Source organism: Pezoporus wallicus, unplaced genomic scaffold (assembly GCF_028554395.1).
Source record: "Pezoporus wallicus isolate ANWC-B61680 ecotype Strahan unplaced genomic scaffold, APGP_CSIRO_Pwel_v1 contig_3710, whole genome shotgun sequence".
Taxonomy (NCBI): Eukaryota; Metazoa; Chordata; class Aves; order Psittaciformes; family Psittacidae; genus Pezoporus; species Pezoporus wallicus.
Window position 1 is genome coordinate 3,147,933 of NW_026640315.1, and position 19,442 is coordinate 3,167,374.

The 19,442-nt window shown below is 40.6% G+C and overlaps 1 protein-coding gene across 2 annotated transcripts in view; it reads right to left on the reverse strand.

Annotated features, from left to right (window-relative positions):
- The window catches only part of SMURF2 (SMAD specific E3 ubiquitin protein ligase 2), a 57,308-nt gene extending 44,049 nt beyond the window's left edge, over positions 1-13,259 (reverse strand). Inside the window, exon 1 of one of the 2 annotated variants that reach the window (XM_057418447.1) lies at positions 12,713-13,259. In XM_057418447.1, coding sequence (XP_057274430.1) covers positions 12,713-12,764 — 52 coding nt within the window. In that variant the 5' untranslated portion in view covers positions 12,765-13,259. The remainder of the gene's footprint in view (positions 1-12,712) is intronic. The other variant, XM_057418448.1, reaches the window with a different exon arrangement.
- Between the last annotated feature and the right edge of the window lie 6,183 nt (positions 13,260-19,442).

A 19,442-nucleotide genomic window follows, 5' to 3' on the forward strand; every position in this document is an offset into this window, starting at 1 on the left:
CAATAGGTAGCACAGACTGCTTTGAGAATTTAGATATAGGCAGGACTGCACGAAAGGCACAAACAGCATTGCTGAACATGGTATGAATGAGAAAGTTGTAGCAAGTTCCTAAAACAAGAGGAAGTGAAACACAATAAATTTATGGGTGCAGCAAAAAGAACAACTTAAAGCAGTTGATAGTGACACAGCAAACCTCCGTGAGAACACTGCTATGGTGTAGTTACACAGAGGCGACCAGAGCAACTCTCTGGGGCTTTGCAGAGCATCCTTTCCTCACCCCAGTAACTGCTCATCTACTGCAACCACCCTGCCCTTGCAAAGGGAGCACTGAATGTGGAGCTGCCTGCTGCAACCTCAGCTACAGAACCAGTACCTTTTCTTCCAGGTGGGACAGAGGAAAGGAACCTGGGAAATGGAACAAGAACGAGAACTGAGATGCAGTATGATTTCATTGCCCTACAACAGCTACAGAGCCAGCCTACACCTTTTAGTTGTTGTTGCAACTAACAGACCTATGTGTGTATATATATATATATATATATATATACACACACACACACACACACAAGGTTTTTCATTGTATCATTTGAAATGAAGAATCAGATACTTTATTTCAATTATTATTCATCTGCACAATTCAAGCTAGCCCTGAGTAATCATTAAAGACAAATATTTGCCAGGAAAAATGATTCATTCACAATCCACTTCTGAAACAATAAAATGGTTCACTATAACAAAAATAACTGTACTGTACATGCCTCAATTTAAAAGTTAAAAACCAGCCAACTACAATGAAGAATGTATGCCCTTAAAAAAAAACCAAAACAACCAACATGCCTGCATGTGCAAATAACAAAAACATCTTGCTAGGAATAGGTAATTCCATGAAATCCAGTTAACACCATATCTGATGGAAATTGAACTCTATTCTTTAGCTATTTAATAGTCTTAAAACAACAAACATACAGCTCACCTCCCAAACTTTGACAGCTCACTATAAAGCTGATAAACAGATCTTTATTTCAGCACAAAGCTGATGCATTTAAGTGTACATCTGAACCAGCAGCATACTGCTGGCTCCGGAAAGTTCAGGTCAGGAACATCACAGGGACTCCCTAACAACTCCCTTGGATATTGTCAGGGCTTTCACACACCTTAAATCACAAACAAGGTGATCAACTGAAAAAAAAATAAATCAGGCATTTAATAGCTTTATAATGGCCCAAAGCTCAAGAAGGTGTGAAAATGAGAAGGTTTTTTGGAAAAGTCTTCATAGAAGCAGACTTTGTTTCAGCCTTGTATCAAATATGGAGGGAAGAGAGAAGCACTGCGAAGCATCAACAAGTAACACTATACAAATATGAAAACAGTTTTAAAAGTTCAGTTTTCCTCCTGGAAAGCTTAAAACAATATATATATTAATTTATATATATATATATTAATTTATATATATATAAACAATATGAAGTGTAAGCTTACTTAAAATGAAACCCTGCAGTTTCACACTGCATCAGTTTGTTTACTTTTAGTTCACAAATTAAATCGTACATCTGACAGCACTCAACTTCTGCTCTGTCTATAGAGAGCCATTTGCTGAAGGGGACTCTAAAAGAAACTTCCAATAGAACATGATGCCTTTCTCTCGCTGGAGATACACCTGCAACCACATGTGATTTCTGATTTGTTTTTTCCCTGGTTAAACTCCTCTGCAGACTCGTGTGTGTGTTTAATAAGTAGAGTGAAAAATCAAAGCTTTTCACAGCACAGGCAATTCAGTATAAGCTAAGCATAGTACATCATATCACTCCACTAACCCAGTGAACTGTTCCTGCACAAATCCAGTGGTGACAAACTGTGTGAAATTAGGGACTCCCATCTTCTATAAGGAAATCTTTACATACAGTGAAAGATCAGAGCACACAAATGATGACTGCCAATGCTTTCTCTGTCCATTTCTATTTAACATATTTGTATCGATCCTACCTAAAACCAATCAAATCTTTCATGCGACTAACTCATCAGTAGCCAATAATACTTCTCTGAAACAAGTATTAACTCCAAAACCTTTGTGAACAGATGGCATGTGAATTAGCCAAGGAAACATTTAAAACTATGCAATTCAATTATTACCACATATTACTTAACAGAAAGTCTTCTGACCCCTTTAAAGCAAGAAAATATTAGCATTGACGATGTCACCACAGCATCACATCATTTCTTAGAATAAAAGACTTTAAAAAAATAAAAATAATTTCAAGTTTGTTAAAAGCTGAAGAGCTCCTTTTGTTCTACATGTAAGGAGTAATCCTGATCTTATCTACAAGCTTTTCTTAGAATTCTGTTATGAATTACAGCCACTTAGAAGCCAGCCCTTAATTCCCTATTCCTTCTACTTAGGATCAAAATGGGCCAAAGGAACAGACCGGAGAAATTCTGGGGTGAGTGTTTTTTCCTGTTTGTTTTTAAACTTCTGTTCTTTATCCAACAGTAACCACTTACACTCTTTGCATTTGTTCTACATCTTATAAAACACCTCTGCTGTAGATGATGACTTCTTCCAAGTAACATACTCAACTCACAGACAGTAACGTAACACATGCAGCAATAGCATTCCCCAGTTTACAAAGCCAAATGTTAAAAAGTTTGGAAACAGGAGAATCCGGGCTGCCCGTGTGACCCTGTGTTACGTTCATTGCTACACCACCACAGTCTGGCCACTGAAAGATCTGCAGTGCGTTGTCCTGCCAAAATTCAGCCTCCACCACCCACCAATTCGTCCTGGAGAGTTCCTTGTTCCAGGTCGCTCCCTTCTTCTCCACCCTCATCCAACTGTCAAGCCCTCTGCATTCTAGTCAACGCCTCTTCATGCCAGGAGCGCACAGCCCAATCAGCACCTACAGGACAAGATCAACTCTTGTCCCCAGCCATTTGTTAAACCATGCACTAATTCTTACCCAGCTGATACAGAGGCACCTGCCTATTGCCATGGCCCTGCTCGCTTCTGCCCAAGAATGAAAGGATTCACAAGAACAAAGGATTTTCAATCTCCTTCTTGAAACTGGTTGAATTTTAACAGAATCTCCCCAAAATAAATTCAGCCCGATTTAGCTACTCAGCATGAAAAATTTCCATGTTAACAGGCTGCTTAACAGCAACTGAAAAGACAGTCTTATAACGGGAAGCACTAACTATAGCTGCTTTACCAGCTCCAACTTGGTATTTCAAGTTCAACTATAAATTCCACTGACAGAGAATAAAAAGCAAAGGTGTTCAGACAAAGTAATAGTGTTCAAATTACATGAAGTAGAAGCAACTGCAGGAATGAGTGCTCCTACTCACCATGCTGCTGATGTGTGAATGTAACACTTAAAAGGGTCAGGTTGACAACAGACAATACTTTTCATTTACCACTACTCCACCACAGTGATGGAGAGTGCATGCAAAACAAGTGCATTACAGACCTGGACGGCACTAGGAAGAGCTGTTTAAAACGTGGAGAGTGAAGTTTCTAAGTTTCAATAAACTTACAAAAAAAAAATAAAGCTTTTGAATAGGTCCCAAGTATTACCCAGTGTAGGTTAAGTTACATTATGCTGATACACAGGAAATAGCTGACTTATTCTACAGGATGAACAATTCACCAGAGGAAAGGAACTTTCAGGAAAAATGATAAATATTGTAATGAGGAAATCCGAGGCACGTATTCACAATGCAACATTCACAGTTCACAAATGAACACTAATTTCTTCATGATCTCTTGGCCACAGAAGCGAGACACAGACAAATATATAGGACTTCCCCAGGCAGAACAACCGCTTGCTGTTAACTGGGGAACCAAAACTTTATTGTCTGCCCTTGTCCTACAAAAATCTGGACCTCCTTTTACCACCTCCTTGTAAGAAAGGTATTGAGAGAACATTACGAATTGTGGGAACTGCATAAGGAAGGGAGGGAAGACTACACAAATATTTTTACTCTATGCCAAGCGAGGCACAACACATGTACTGCTGAAAATTACTCTAAGTCACTTTTTCCTTAAAGGCTCTCTCTTCTCCTGTTGCAGAAGAAAGCAGAAACCAACGACATTTTAAATCATTCTTCAGCCCAGTTCTTAAGGAGAAATCCCAAATATGAAAGATGTTCACAAAAGGGATAAAATGTTTCATGACATCACAATTTCAGGATACATCTTGGCCACCCCTGCATTAGTACCAGCACAAAGATTTAACTTTTCACAAAAAACACATACCCAGCTAGTTCAGGCAAACCAGAATTACTACATGGCATCTCGAATTTACAGACAGCATTTCCTTCTGGGAAGAGCACAGGGGCTGCCCCTAGGCAGCATTAATTAGCTTGAACAGAGGTCAACAGCAAGTTTTCCCCATTCCATGCTTGAACAATAGTTTATTACAACAATGTTATATAGGCATCTCAAGATTCTGCTCACCAACACCTGGTGCTTTACCAAACATCCAAAATTGATAGCTAGACGTTCTGAAATGCCACATAATTTATTTGAAATTATGAAAGATGGCACTTAAAATTACTGTTATTCACAGGCTTCAATCACCAAAAGCTTCCACAATCGCAGTATAAAACATTCTTGAACTTTCTCCTAGAATCCTCTAGATAAGCGTCCTAGAAAAATGCTACCTTCAGTTGCATTATACCCTTTCTTTAAAGTCTGGTCCATTAATGTGTCATATACTGTGAACCCAGGCTTAAAGAAACCAGTCATTTTTAATTTCGTAATTAGTAATGCTGAGCAACTGCTCTCCAGCATACATGAGGATGAGGTCCTTCATGTCCATTTAAGTGCTTAGCAACACATATTTTATGTCTCTTAAAATATATGTACTAATATTAGCACAAGGAAGAAAAATGCTCAGTATCCTCCTATTTTCACATTGAAAATGCAATCATTACTTCTTGGCTAAGGACAGCACTGTGATCAGCAGGATGAAGTGCAGGGGATTTCTGTATCTTTCAGCCCAAATACAGGAACCCATGTTTATTTTCTGCTTCCACTATGAAGTGACACAAAATCTCATATACTCCTAGTCCCTTCACATCCCTGTGTCAGCTCTGCTCCTTGTATAGGAGACTGCATACAGTCTCCTATACAGAGCTATACACCATTATTTTAATAAATCCATCAGGGAAAACAGTGAGCAAGAGCTTCTTTTTTTTTTTTTTTCCCTGAAAGTAAATATTTAACACATAAATGAATCATTTCAGAAGAATATAAGGTGAAACTTTTCTGTTAAGAGTTAAATTGCATAATTGTTTGTCATAAGGATACCTAAATCCTCAGCACAATTAATGTTATGAATTTCTATCCAGGCAGTTAAGCCTGAATGTAATTCTATGCATTTTATCTGGACACGTTTAGTTCCTTTGCATGTTTAAGGACTTCTATTTTTTAATCAGCCATGTTTGTAAATACTCTAACGTAGATACATCTTTCTGCCACCACTAAGAATTAAAGAGGATTCATTTTAGTACATTTACATATTTTACATGAAAAATACCTGCATATAGTAGACTACCTTTTACTAAAATGAAACAGCAATCTTGCTAAGTACAGTCCACATACTGGCCTTATGTCTTACAACATGCACAGAGCAGCAGTTTTACCATTTGCATTTTCAGAAGTTCACAGCCCGGTCTTTATTTGTATTATAAAGAAATCACCAAGTTGGCTCAAGTTGTCCGAAAATGCCTCTAGGATTACCAATGCAGAGTCCCACCTTCAATTAAATAGCAGCACAACTGCATCTATAATTGAATTTATGTATGTATCTATATATAAACTCCAAATCAGGTAGTTAGGTATGCTAAAAAGGAGTACCATTACAGATATAATTAGTTATGACTCCATTTAACTCCATCGGTAATACTAAAATGTGGGTCAAGGCAGAATGAAAATGAGCATATGTCACTTATGGTTAAAACTATTTCGTATGATCAGCCAAGATACACCCCTGCAAACACATGGCTGACTTAAGCCACCACTACACACACTAGCACACACAGAGTCCAACCTACACCGGTCCTACTCTACACCCAGTTAAAAAGAAAAAGAGGAATGAGAGGAAGAGGTTGATTTAAACTTGGATATATTGCTCAGTCCACTCATCTGACAGCACAGGAAGGAGCAGAGGGATGCATGCATCTCAAAAACACAGTGCTGTGGGCTGGAAAGCTTCACTATGGCAGTGTCACTCTTAAGGTTTGTGGCAAAATGGCATCACCCAGGCCAATTTAAGCATGAATGGTAGAATCTGGGTACGTATTTTTACTGTGACCTGTAAATTACATAGTCTGTACACGCTCTGCATATCTGAAACAAGTTGAATGGATTCATTACAGAAAGGACGCATTGAACCAGTTTACACTAACAATACCAAAGCCATGGTTGCAGTGACTCTCCCTTTCTGCAAGAAAACAATCCCTGAAAGTTGTGTTAAATAAGTACTGGCCAAGAGTCATTCCACAAAATTAACAGGATACAGCCACATAAACTTACATAATGCTACTTTTCTTTCACTTTCAGAATTTTGACAATATGACTAACACTTCATGTAAGCAATACTTTTTACTCACTTTGGGCAGTATCAGTCCTCCTGATTTGCCTGAGCAACAGCAAAAAAGTATTCTGGGGTAGAAAAACTCTGATTGCCAAGAATCTGCAGGATCCTAAAATACAGCTGATAGTGCAACACAAACATGGTATATAAGAGAGAACTGAACCCAAATCACTCCATGCTGTCTCAGACGGCCCAAAACAGAACCATGTTTTCTGTGGATTTAAAATCAGGAGAAACAATGGCCATGTGCAGGAAATCACAAGATAGTGGCTCTAAATCCCAGCTTTACCTGGTTTATCCTTTTTATGATCTTGAGCATGTCTATTCTCTATTCTGTATCAGTCTCTCCATTTAAACTCGGATGATAAAGTTTAGCCAATTTTGTCCCGAGCTTTGTTATCTACAGATTAAGATCTCTTTAGAGTTACAAGCATTCTTATCTATGCCTTCATTTAATGCATTTAAAGTTTAAGTAGCAACACAGTAAACAGTTTGTTTCCTTGATATGCTATTAGCAAAGGTCCCTCAAGATCCTGATCCTCTTTCCCAGATAGGAAGCCTGCTTTGCTAATAGCAGCCACACACAGTAGCTACTTTTATATGCATTGTCTAACATTACTGAGATTAATCCTTACCGGCCTCTCCAAAGTCACAAGAATGATCTCAGACAGCGCACGTGTTGTGAGCGTTTACCTTTTATATATTAAAACATGCATGTAATAGCCTGAGTAGCAACGCACTCATGCCACTAAACTAAGTCAGAATCAGGCCATCTCATTATTATGATGAGAGGAGGGAAGACACCCAAAGAAATCATCCACCTTTTTAAACACCCGCGTGAAAGGTCTGGCCCAATGGTGAGGTGTCATTCTAAGTAAGATAGCAAAGCAAGGATACAGTTCAAAGGCCGTGAGATAAAACAGAACAAAACATTCAAAGCCGCCTTCTTTTAGGGATCAACACATTCACCTTAAGGACATTAAGACAAAATGTCTTCATCTGGGGCCTGATCAGGTTTGCAGGGTGATTAGCAAATAAAAAAGGAAAAAGAAAATAGAAAGTAATGTCACTACTAGCTGAGTTACTCAGCTAAGTTCAGCTACACAGAGAGACGCTATGGAACAGCTTAAATGCTTTAAATGTAACCAAAAAGTGCAATCCTAAAAATTAATCATCATTTTTCCACCCCCAAGATTTATCTTCTATTCCCCCCCCCCCCCCCCCCCAACAGCTTTATTTTTTTAAACATTAACATTAGGACTGTCAGCAGATTTCCCAGACATCTCCTACATATGTCCCATATGTTACCTACACACATAAATCCTGTACTCGATGCTTTACTGATTCTGCAACCACAGATGAATGTTGGGCCTTTTTGCTCATTTAATAGAACTGTCTTCCTACTACGATTCCCTCTTCCAAATCCTTTCTGATTTTTGTTTTCCTTACCATGATAACCCATTACATATCCTTGAACACAAACACTTAATTTTATACTCAGGTGAATAAAACTTTGTCACAGAAGCTGATCTCATTAAAACAAGCTCCATACAGCTCCTCAGTTGTTTATTACCATTCTCTGGCATCTGTGCAATCCACAACTGATTTATATGTATGTAACTATATACTGTATATATAAAAAGCATACATATATAGGAACACTTCATACTTTGATGGAAATATTGAGGGCCAAGCATCCATCAATCTCTGTACAATCTGATTAGACGCATGCCTATTGACTTTGTTATGACTGCACCAGTTTAATCCACCTACTATGTAATTCATTGAATCTGATTTCTTAGGTACTAATTTTTGGTAGGTCATGTCTCATTAAGTCAAATACACCTTGCATGAAGGAACCCCATTGTTTTATTGTTGATGAAAGCCTATCTAACTACAGGCTGCTGCTAAAAGAGGCAGTCCTGCCTTCTTTTGGGCTTCTTGTGTGCACCATCTCCTTCAACGCAAAACCCCGTTTTTTTCTTGGTAGGATTAACTTTCAGCTCATCACAGCTACTCAGTTGCTGTAGTCAGCGTAAGGGAGGACCCAGAAAAGTGAAGCCAGGGACTACAAACAGAAAAGAGAAACAGCACTCCAATTTTAAACTGAGCTAAAATTGCACCGTGATTTAAGTCGCCTATGAAACCGTAGCCTTGCTACTTAACAATGGAGGTAGCTACTTCATCAATCAATCATTAATGCTGTTCACGCAATGAGGTTCTGCTATCCAGACATTTCAGTCCTGCTTCCAACAGCACTAATGAGAAATTAGGATTTCAGTTAACCACTGGTTTTAATTGTAATAATTTAACTGTTACACTTACCCACTGCAAAAACCAGGTGTGAAGATTCCACATTGTTTTGCAAAACTCAAGAACATTCTCCCTTTTTCTACATAATATGTATCTTTCTTGAGAAACAGTAGCATCACAGCAAGAGTTTCTATGAACTGATTAGAAAGAGTAGCATTGTCTTCCTTCAACACTCTAACCTTATAGTACAGTACCACCTTTGTATTGTAAGGAGTGACTAGACAGTAAAATCAGCAAGAGAGTGGGTAGGACAGATGAGATGCTGTCCACCTTCTGCAATACAGGACCCAGTGCTTTCATTTCCCTAATTAGCAAACCCTGCAGGAAACCTGAAAGCCTACAGTAAGGAGGAGGAAAACCAGATCTAACAACTCCTCAGGCCTACCTCTAATTCTTTACCAACAAAACTCTTCCAGCTCATTCCAGTTTTATATTTATTACCACCTTTCACAGTACAGTGTAACTGTGCTTTGGGGCTACCAAAGTGTCTTTACTCATTAATACTCTGACACAAACACTCACTGTAACACATGCACTAAAACCGATGTGCTAACCTGTATTCAGCTCCATATATTCTAGTGCTCAGCTAGCTTTGCAGACTTCAAACCATTTTAAAAAGTATCTTTCTCATTGATAAAAACAGCTTTATGACTTCACTCAGATAACTGACACTGATCTCATACGTGAAAGCATCAAATGTAACCATCTTAACGTTAGAAAATCCACAGATTAAGACATAAAATATTGACTGAGCAACTGAAAGCAATGGTAATTTTTAAGACTATAAGATCAATGCAATTCAGAATGGGGGTGTAAGAACAGCTCATTCTGTCACAGTATATAGTACATACAAATCCACAAATTCAACAAAACACTGAGGAAACTCACAGTGAGAACAGAAGGGGATGATTGCACTTACAGCCTCTGTAGAACTCAGGTATACTCAGCATAGGACTAGATGAAATAGTGGTAAAAATGTCGGAGTTGAAGGAACTTTCCTTATGTTAGAGCTTCCTTGGATAACGTTATTCCAAGCTGCTAAGATCAATTTTGAAGAAGACTAGTGCAATTCTAGACTTTAGCAAGTTTAAAGTACACTCCCTGTATTAATCAGAGACAAGCATACTTGAAGTGAGGTACCATCAGAAGGCATAACCTCTGCATGTGAACAATTATCCAGTGGTTTTCTAATTCAATATTGTGAAAAATGCATTGACATACATATCACTAAAGATCCAAGTGATATTTACTTCAGACAACTAAACTCAGGAGCAAAAGAATAACATTTTGTAAGGAATTTATAACACAGATGCACGGTAAACTAAATAAAAACTTATTAGAAGTATGCCACCGCTGTGGTTTTTCTCTGTTATGGAACCCAGACCTAAATAAACTGTTAAACACTTAGTGTAAAGGTATGCCAAACATTTCTCAGAACTTTCTTAAGGTCCCAACAAAGAATCAACCTTTTTTGCAAAATGAGGCCTAGGTTAAATATTTTATTTGGCTCCTCAAGATGGACTGAGAAGTTGGGCACCAGCTCTAGATCAGTTCTTGGACTCACATCAAACATTACCCTGTCATTTATCCAGTCAGTCAAAACAATGTTTTCCATCTAAACCTTTAATGTTTACGTCCTGAAAAACTGCAAACTGAATCCAGTTCTTGATATGAATTTTTAATCTATATCAGCTAATTTAGAGATAATGAACAGCAAAGATAAGCGTTATACAATGATTGCAGAATTAATCCTATAAATATTAAAGCCAAAACAGAAGACTGCTGGTTTCATACAGCCAAAGAAAATTAAGATTAAACTGCATTTGTCAGTTCAAGAATAAACTTTGAAAAACACTGGATATACAGATTCTTTTAATTCCAAACAGTTCTAGAATTCAAGAGCCCTCAAACTGCTTTTCCAATCAAAAAGGGTAATCAAAACCACGTAGAACACTTAAAACTATTCCTAGGCAAGAACTAACAATATATCAGCTGAATGAGCAAAATTCAACGTTTCTCTTTAACATACAAAGATTCCTTACAACAAATGATCTTAATGAAACAACTCACAATTAGCTAAAGCATAAAATACCTCAAGCATTTTTAACTCGAGAAATAGGACGTTGTTTCACATCAACTTCCAAGTACCAGAACCAGCAGGTACTTAGCAAGCACTGCTAATCCTGGAAGGGTCCCTAGAAAGACAACTTTGCCTGTGTCCTGTGCTCTGCATGTTCCCTTCCTAAAATATAAGGTGACAGAAAAACTTAGAAACATTCATCAAGATTGTACCTGCTTCTTTTGGTGTTTAGATCGCACAGCTAAAACTTAGTATGTAAAACTACTGCCTACTTCTTGCTCACAGTAACACTCCCCTTAGCATATTTATATTGTCAAAGACAGTTTCTTTATGCGCTTAATCCTCATTAAAAGTAAAATAAATATGGAACAAAATAGAACACAAAATCCAAAGGTGAGAAAGACAACTCCCTAAACGGCACTTTCCATGTTTTTACACACGGCTAGAGACTGTTTCGGAGATAAGCAAGTCTGAGCACTCACTGCTCAGGAAAAGAAGTATTAAAGCACTGCATCAATAAAACGATAACCTGAAAAGAAAGCTACAAAACACTGTGTAAAAACAAGGCAGCACTGTTCCAAGCTACACTTAGAGAGTTTTATTTCTAAGTGTAATATACAGACACAAAGCTCCATGAAAACTAGATTACAAATGTAGTCTATTTCCAAAGTAAAACATAAGCAGACACATTTCACTTTCCTTGTAAAAATAACACACTTTGAAAAAGAAATATGAAAACACCTCTCTTTACTAGCCATCATGCACTTACAGTAAACGTATCAACTCTTTCCGTATTTTTAAAACCATTTGTTTTGCAACCTGGTTAAACACACTGCATGCAGAGAAGAGTATTTACAGTGTTATCTATTTATTATTTTCTAATCTCTTACCTGCATGCACTGATACAAAATACCGTTTATCTGTGGAAGGGCTTATACCACTTTGAACTCTTTTCTTTAGTGTCTCCCGTATTTTGTTAAGAAAGCTCTAGCAGAACTTGCAAGGTTTTTTTCTCTATTTACCTGGCTCTTATACGGAAAAGAACATACTTTTAAGTATTTAAAAGCAACTTATTTTCCTTCCCAGCATGCAGGTGAACAATTTTTACGATATTTTAAAATATTAGAGGTCAAGTGGTCTTCTGAAAGAAGGCAGCACAAGGCACTTTATCAAACCAACCGTGCACAAACCCAACTGAGGAAGTTGGTTTCAAAGAGAAAAGAAAAAGCCCAAACAAAGAGATCAAAACAAAGAGGGTGACAGTTTATTTCGAGTTGGGATGCGGCGGGGCAAGGGAAGCTGCCCAGTGCCTGAGACTCACACCGGCCCCAGCCCCGGGACTCCGGCGGCTGCGGGGCCCGGCCCGGCCGGCACCACCGCCCCGCAGCGCCGCGTTGTTCGGAGGCGCGGAGCCCGCGGCGGGGCAAGGAGCGAGAAGGAAGAGCTCTCCGTCTCCCTTCTCTCCTTGACCCCGCGCTCCTCCCGAGGCCCCAGGGACTCCCCCAGCCCCAGGTTCAACCTCAAAGACACATGGAGGGAGCCCGCGCCCACCCCTCCGGCCGGGCTCCGCTCTCCCCGCTCCCGCGCCCCCCAAGACCCCGGCGCTCCTCGCTTCCGCCGTCCCTTCCCTCCCTTCCTCCTCCCTGCCCGGCAGGCTCCCGAGCAGCCCCGCCGGCGGCGGGCGGGCGGCGGCAGGCCCCGTCGGAGCCTGCCCGCTCAGCCTCACCTGTCAGTCGCAGCTTGACGGGCCCGTTCCGCCGGGCCCCTTGGTTGGACATGTCCCCGGCCGCTCCGCGGGCTCGGCGCTGCCTTGCCCGGGGCTCCCCCTGCCTCTGGGTCCGGGAAAGGAGACGAGGGGGAGGGGAGGCGCTAATGGAGTCGGGCCGGGCGCTCAGGGCAGCGGCGGCCGCCGGAGGAGGAGGAGAAGCCCGGATGTGCCCAGCGTCGCCATGAGCGGGGCCGGGTCCGCGGAGGAGGAGACACGGCCGCCTTCCCCGCTTCCCTTCCCTCCGCTTCCCCGCCCCCTCGCCCGGAGCCCGGGCGGCGAGCACAACAAAGCCGGGGACGGAGCCACACGGCGGACAGACAGACAGACAGACGGCCGCCGCGCCTCCCCTCCCCTTCCCCCGGCCCGGCCTGCCCTCGGGGGGGCCCGCCCCGCCTCGGGGTCCGCCCGGGGATGCTGAGGGGGAACCGCATCAGGTGGCGCCGATGCTTGGGGTCCTCCTCGGGAGAGCTGGGGCCGGGAGCGCCGGGGTGAGGGGAGGGACGCGGGGGAAGGTGACAGTGAAATTGTGGGGCAGGAGAATTGAAGGTACAAATGGGAACGAACCCAAGACTGTGCGGGAGAGAACGTGAAGCCAGGCTCAGATGTGTGTAGTCACACGGAGGAGTGCTGCTGATCCGGGGCAGTATTTTGCATGGGAAGGGTGTGACAGACGGGGTCATAGAAACTCTTAAACTTTGGACCAATTCACTCCTTATCTGCAGTTTATGGAAAACATCGGCCCAGTTCTGTGGGCTGCCATTGTCAAAATTTGAAAGAATAAAATAATAAAAGCCTTGCCTCGATGCTGTGTGGCCTAATTTAACAGCCATCCCAAAGAAAAGGTGACCCTTTCCAGAGTTTTCCCATGAGGGGAGCTCCATGAGTCAGGGCAGCTTTCTGCAGGGTCAAAGGGGCTTCTAGAGGGTGGGAGAAGCTCCCACAAAAGCTATGAAGGTTGCCACAGTAAAGTTGACTTTGGATGATCGAGCTAATAAACTGCACACCTATGCTTACTAACAACCTTACTAATATTCTGTACTCATTTGGTCATGTCACTGGCTTCTTCCTGTTGAGGCAACCTGTAAAGTGTTATCATATGGGTAGTCATAGATCAGGATCTGGCCAGTGGATTAGGATCCAAATAAGTGATGAAAAGATGACCTGTGCTTCACAGAGTTTATGATGTAGCTTCAGCACAGCCCAGGAGGTTGACTGTCTGAAGTTACACACAGAACGGAGTGATAAGTGTGTCTAGAGTTCCCATACTGGCAGAGCTCAGAGCTTGGGCCTCATTAAATCATATCTCGGGCAAGGAACTGATGTTTTTCCCACTGAAGGCCTTGGAAGTGGGATGTGGCTCTTCAAGCTTTCCTCCCTTAAAATGAGACCTCTCCCCACTGTGGGTTAGTGTGCACTCACATCTCCTTCCTCCCAAAGTGTCTCTTCTTCCAGGTGGAAATTTTCAGTGCTTCCCGCTGTGGTGGCACTGCTGTTCCAAATGTCACTTCACCTGGGAGCAGGTGAGCGGTGGGATCAAGACCTGGGATCCCATCCTCGCACAGGACTACACTGCCTGTGCAATTCCCTGTTTAACACAAAACCACCAAGGGTTAGAAATGACCCTTTCCTTACAGGATAGACAGAGCACAAGAAAAAAAATGCTGATTCATGGCTTAGTCACTATTTCAAGCAAAGAGAATTTGAAACAAGTCTAAACTTCACTTACTACAAAACAAAGACACTATACACCTGCTGATTTTATGTCTTATACATAGCACCAAAACAGTTAAAAAGTTACTTTATAATGGTTACATAAATTCACACCTACCTCAAAGACATTCCATGTGTCCTGATTCCTGCATTAAAAAAAAAAAAGGAAGAAAAATCAACCTTCATAAGTGAAGGTCATACTATCAAAGTTTCAAATTCACATAGGAAAGTCATTATCCTTTTCTAAAACAAACTACATAAAGCAAATGGCTGATGCTGTGCAAATATTGCAACATTCAAGCCACTGCTGAACTGAAGAGAAAATCAAAATATAAAGCTACTTCTCACATACATAACAGATCTCTAAGTTACTTTAGATTTTTCCTGACATGATGGTGCTTTGTTTCTGGGGCCCTGCAGTGCACTCTGGACCCAGTGTTCAATAAATCTGATACAATTTAGTATTTAATGTTATGTTAAACATAGTGCTCTTGCTACACAATCTGTTTTCTAATGGGTAACAAGTGTGTCAGACATTAATTGCATTGCTAGTATTTAAAACAAAACCTATTGGGATTAAATATGGTATCTCATTGCTCAGTAGGTATATGAACATTTTCATGCCTTCATTACAAGATTCTCCTAAGATCATGAAGTATAAGTAGTTTCATGCTGCTTTGCAGCTTTAAGGTCTGCTGAGATTTTTGGACAGGCTGCTCACCTTTCAGTGGAAATACTGCAATAGATTGCAAGTGTTAGAGCACTCACTGACAGTTTGCACATTTGGGTCACTGCATAAAATGCACTGTCTGCAGGATTGTTGCTGCTGCTGCACATTTTATTTTTAATAGGTGCAATATTTGATTTTATTTACTGTTTTTTAAATAACCTATATGGCTTACTAATACATCCAGAATGCATCTGTGACATGTAAGAAAGTCCGATATGGTAGGAATGTATTTAACAGAGTGAAGGAAGAGAGGCTTTAGCTCTCGTTATCACCTGCAGGCATGGTACGTGTCCCATTTAGGTGAGGACTATGTCCTCCCTTGACTAACATAGGTAGAAATGACCTAGATCAGGTTGCACTTGGATAGACAAATGCACCAGCTGCAAACTGCTCACTTCTGCCTTTTTGGCTTTGTATAAGCATTATGATGACTGCACCTTGGATGTCCTACAGATGTTTCTGTCCCATCATATCTCCCAATTCTGTAAGGAAATCGGGAATTTTATTTATTGCTCTCCTTCACAGAGTAGAACTGCCAAGCAGAATTTAAGAAAAGCTCCTCCATGAGGGATCTGTGCAAGATCTGCAGTGAGCAGAGGTCAGGATGCCTTGCAAAGCGCCAAGAACTGCAGCGAATGCAAGACACTAAAGATACTGACAGTGCCTGATGATTGAAAGTACTATTTTGCCAACAGAAGAATTCCACACAGATGTTATGATCCAGAGTTTCTGGTGCCAGTGCTATCCCCCAAATTCTCAAAATATTCTCAGATTAATGGAACAGATAGCTCGTGGATTGTGCTTTAGGTTTGGAAGCCAACAGTTTACAGTAAATGTTTTTATGCAGTTCCACTTCAAGGGTGAGAAGAGGTTTCATGCTTTAGTGCTGATCTTGTGAGATAAGCAAGCAAATATCATCATTAACTGCTGACAAGTGATCCATGTTTCACTCTAGGCTGATATCATTAAGCAACAAATCCTTTCAAGATGAGGTAGCTAGCTCAGATCCGGAGGGAAGGGAGTGCCTTGCATCACCCCGCAGCTCACTTTTGGATGACAGCCTTGCTGCTGGACTCAGGAGGGAGTCCCATCCAGTTGTCTTCAGCCAGAAGTTTGCAGCTGAGGCAGAGTCTCAAGGGTTGGAGGAAATATAGAGAAGGGGTAAGCTCAGCCACCTTTAGGACACTGACAGGGTTGTAGAGGAATCCATAAGGACAAAATAATTCAATAGTTGGTATCATATTAGTGAAACTTTTGAAGAAGAATTTGTAAATACAAGAACTTCCTTTGTTGTATGGCTGCATAAAAAAGGACTTCGATTGCTTGAATTTCCCAATGGGAAGAGAAAGAAAACTTTGCATTCAGAGACATTTCTCAAAGGATTTTGTGGGTTTTGACACTGGGAAATGTGAACAAAAGTTTTTAGCCAAATAGTATTCATTTTCAGAAGAGGACAATTTAGTTAATTTGTTTTTGGAGGTGAGGTCCTTTCCATCTTTAGAACAGAGGAGCACACTGGAAACTCCTTCCTCAGCATGTGGTATGTGCTCAAAGCAAATCGACATTTAAAAGTTACATTCCATTTTTTTCTTTATAGAGGTTTAATCACACCATTCTTTCAGCAGTAATGAGGGCTGGCTGGTGTGATACCACATTCTTCCCCAGCTTTTGTGGTGATCTCAAGAGAGCAAGACAGTTCACCCCCTATTATTAAGCTTTTGTGAGTAAATTAAAAGGTTAAAGCTATTTTCCTGACTTTTTTTTTTTAATAAAGATATTTTAAATTATCTGGATTGTATTTCTTTCTACTCGTTGTCATTTACTAAATTTCCTAGAGCCTGTCATGGTTGAATTGTAGACACCACCCACAGAGATCATGGAGTTAAAGACAGAGTTGATCAGAAGAGAATTACACATCCATTTCCTTTTTCTCTATGATGTAGTGCCATTGTATGTGCAACTGTTGAAATAAAATGCCTGGGTTTTGCCACCTAATGGTGTAGTATTGAGAAGAATACTTTTACAGCAGTAGACACCTAGGCAATAATTACACCACCAGTGCTCCCTGCCTCTTTCTTAATTTGCCTGATAACTCATCCCCTTTCAAAGCATTCCCATTGTCACTTGGTAAAACATCACTCTAAAGAAGCCTTAGCTCTCTTGCCTGACATGTACTTTTCATTAGACTGTACTGTCTGTCCCAAGCTGATTTCTACCATCAACAGCAAGGGGCTTCAAAGAAAGAACTTCCTCTTACCGTGTTAAAACAGTGCATTGTAACAAGTAGGCCTCACCTAAGCTGATGTCCCAACACAAAACTCAGTAAAATCTAGTCATTAGACAGGATTAGCAGCCTTGACCTGTTCCATCGTCTTCCCTTGCAATGGGCATCATTCTCCTAGTCTGCCTCTTTGGCACAGGTTTTTCTTCTAATCCTTCTGTAAGCCAATCATTACTTCTTACTGTAGCAAAAGCACTTTCTAAATTCATTGCAGCTCCATCACATTTTTGTCCTGTTCCTGCATGGAATTGTGTCCTCCATGAGGCTTTCTGTTACTGTCCCTGCCACTCTTCTGTATAGAAGGATCAAACTCCACTGAAGGTACGTATAAAGTTCTGCATTTCAGGAAGAAAGATTAGAAGTGAATAGTTTCATTTTATAAAAGATTCCTAATTTCCCTTTGCAGAGTATGAAAATTACCAGACCGAAGCATTGTTTGCATTGCTGTGAACGGAACAGACTACATTAAAGTATTCAGATGCACACGTTGGTTTAAGGGTGGCAGTGTTACTACTCAAAGAGAGTTAACCCAGCAATAGAAGACATACCTATCAGAGTTATATGATGAAGAAACATGTCAGTGGCTCTGGTTCTCATGAAACAACCTTTGGCATGGAGAGACAAAGTATATGCAAGAGGTCAAGATTCAATCCATTTCTCATGCTGGAGCTTGAAATGGAGCTTTTCAGGAGAAAAAAACTAGGAAGGAAATCTCCACCCATATGCTGGCTACTGAGAAGGGGGACAGAAGCCTGGAGCAGCAGACACCATAGCCCTCTGAGACAGGATGTGTCTTGGGGAAATGATGTGTCTCTGAAGGGAAATGACTGCAGCTGTGGCTACAGAAAAATGCATGAGCTCCCATATCACAGGATTTTCCAGTGGTTAGTCACTAAGATAACTTCTAAATCCATCCATCCAGAACAGATTAGTAACTGATGCACAGATATTCCATAATTCTTTAGCCATGTTGTTTCCTCATCATGTCCTGCAGGACAGCACTATTCTAATGTGACTTTAGAAGAAAAAGGAAAAAAAAAGGCAGATTTTAAAGAGACAGGCATTGAACACAGATCAATAGATGCATTGCATTTTATCACTAGCTATCAGAGGCTAAAACTTACTTTCTGGAAGAGTTAAATCTGTCATGAAAAGCCATGTCCTGGCACTTGGGTAAAAAATGGAGATTACACCCCTGTTCCAGCACCAGCACAGATATTTAATGTTTAGCATATTCCGTTGTTTAGCTCAAGTCAACACTGTTCCCTCTTGTTGGATGTACAGTGTCTCACAAGCCATAACCCAAGGACAGACTTTGCAGAGCTTTTTTAACACCCCAGCACAAAGGGCAGAGCTGAGCTTTGGTCTTCAAGCATAAAGAAGTAGCTTAGGCTGCTGACTCAAAGTACAAACTAGGTCGTCAAAAGTCCTGGACCAAAAAGGTGTCTTTCTGAAAAATATTTCCTTTATTCTTCCATGATTTCTGCTTATTTATCCATAAAATATTATTGATGATACAATTTCTTTACCAGACTCTTGGAGAACTGGCTTTGTCGAGTGCTTTGAGAGCTACATACTAAGTAATCCAATTGAAATTACAAAGGTTTCCTGAAGAACTACATGTTCCCTTGTGCAACTGCTCTGCAGGACTTTCTGACGTTACTTTGTGAATGAAGAAACTCATCCTTAATTTATTTGGTTGCTATAAATAGTTTATAAAAGACCTTACAGAATCAGACAGTTAGAAACAGTCTCCTCTGAGTGACATGTTTCAGGAATTTACTGCTGTACTACAACATCTGTCTCCAGATATTGTCTGATTCAACTTGACAGAGTGTATTTGTCCCAGCGGTATTCAGCTTAGACAAATGAAGTGTTAATAGGAAGACTGTCAGCCCAAACAAGTATTTAAAAGAGTTGACGTACAGCACTAGTTTTGGCCATACCATATTATTTAGCCACTAAAG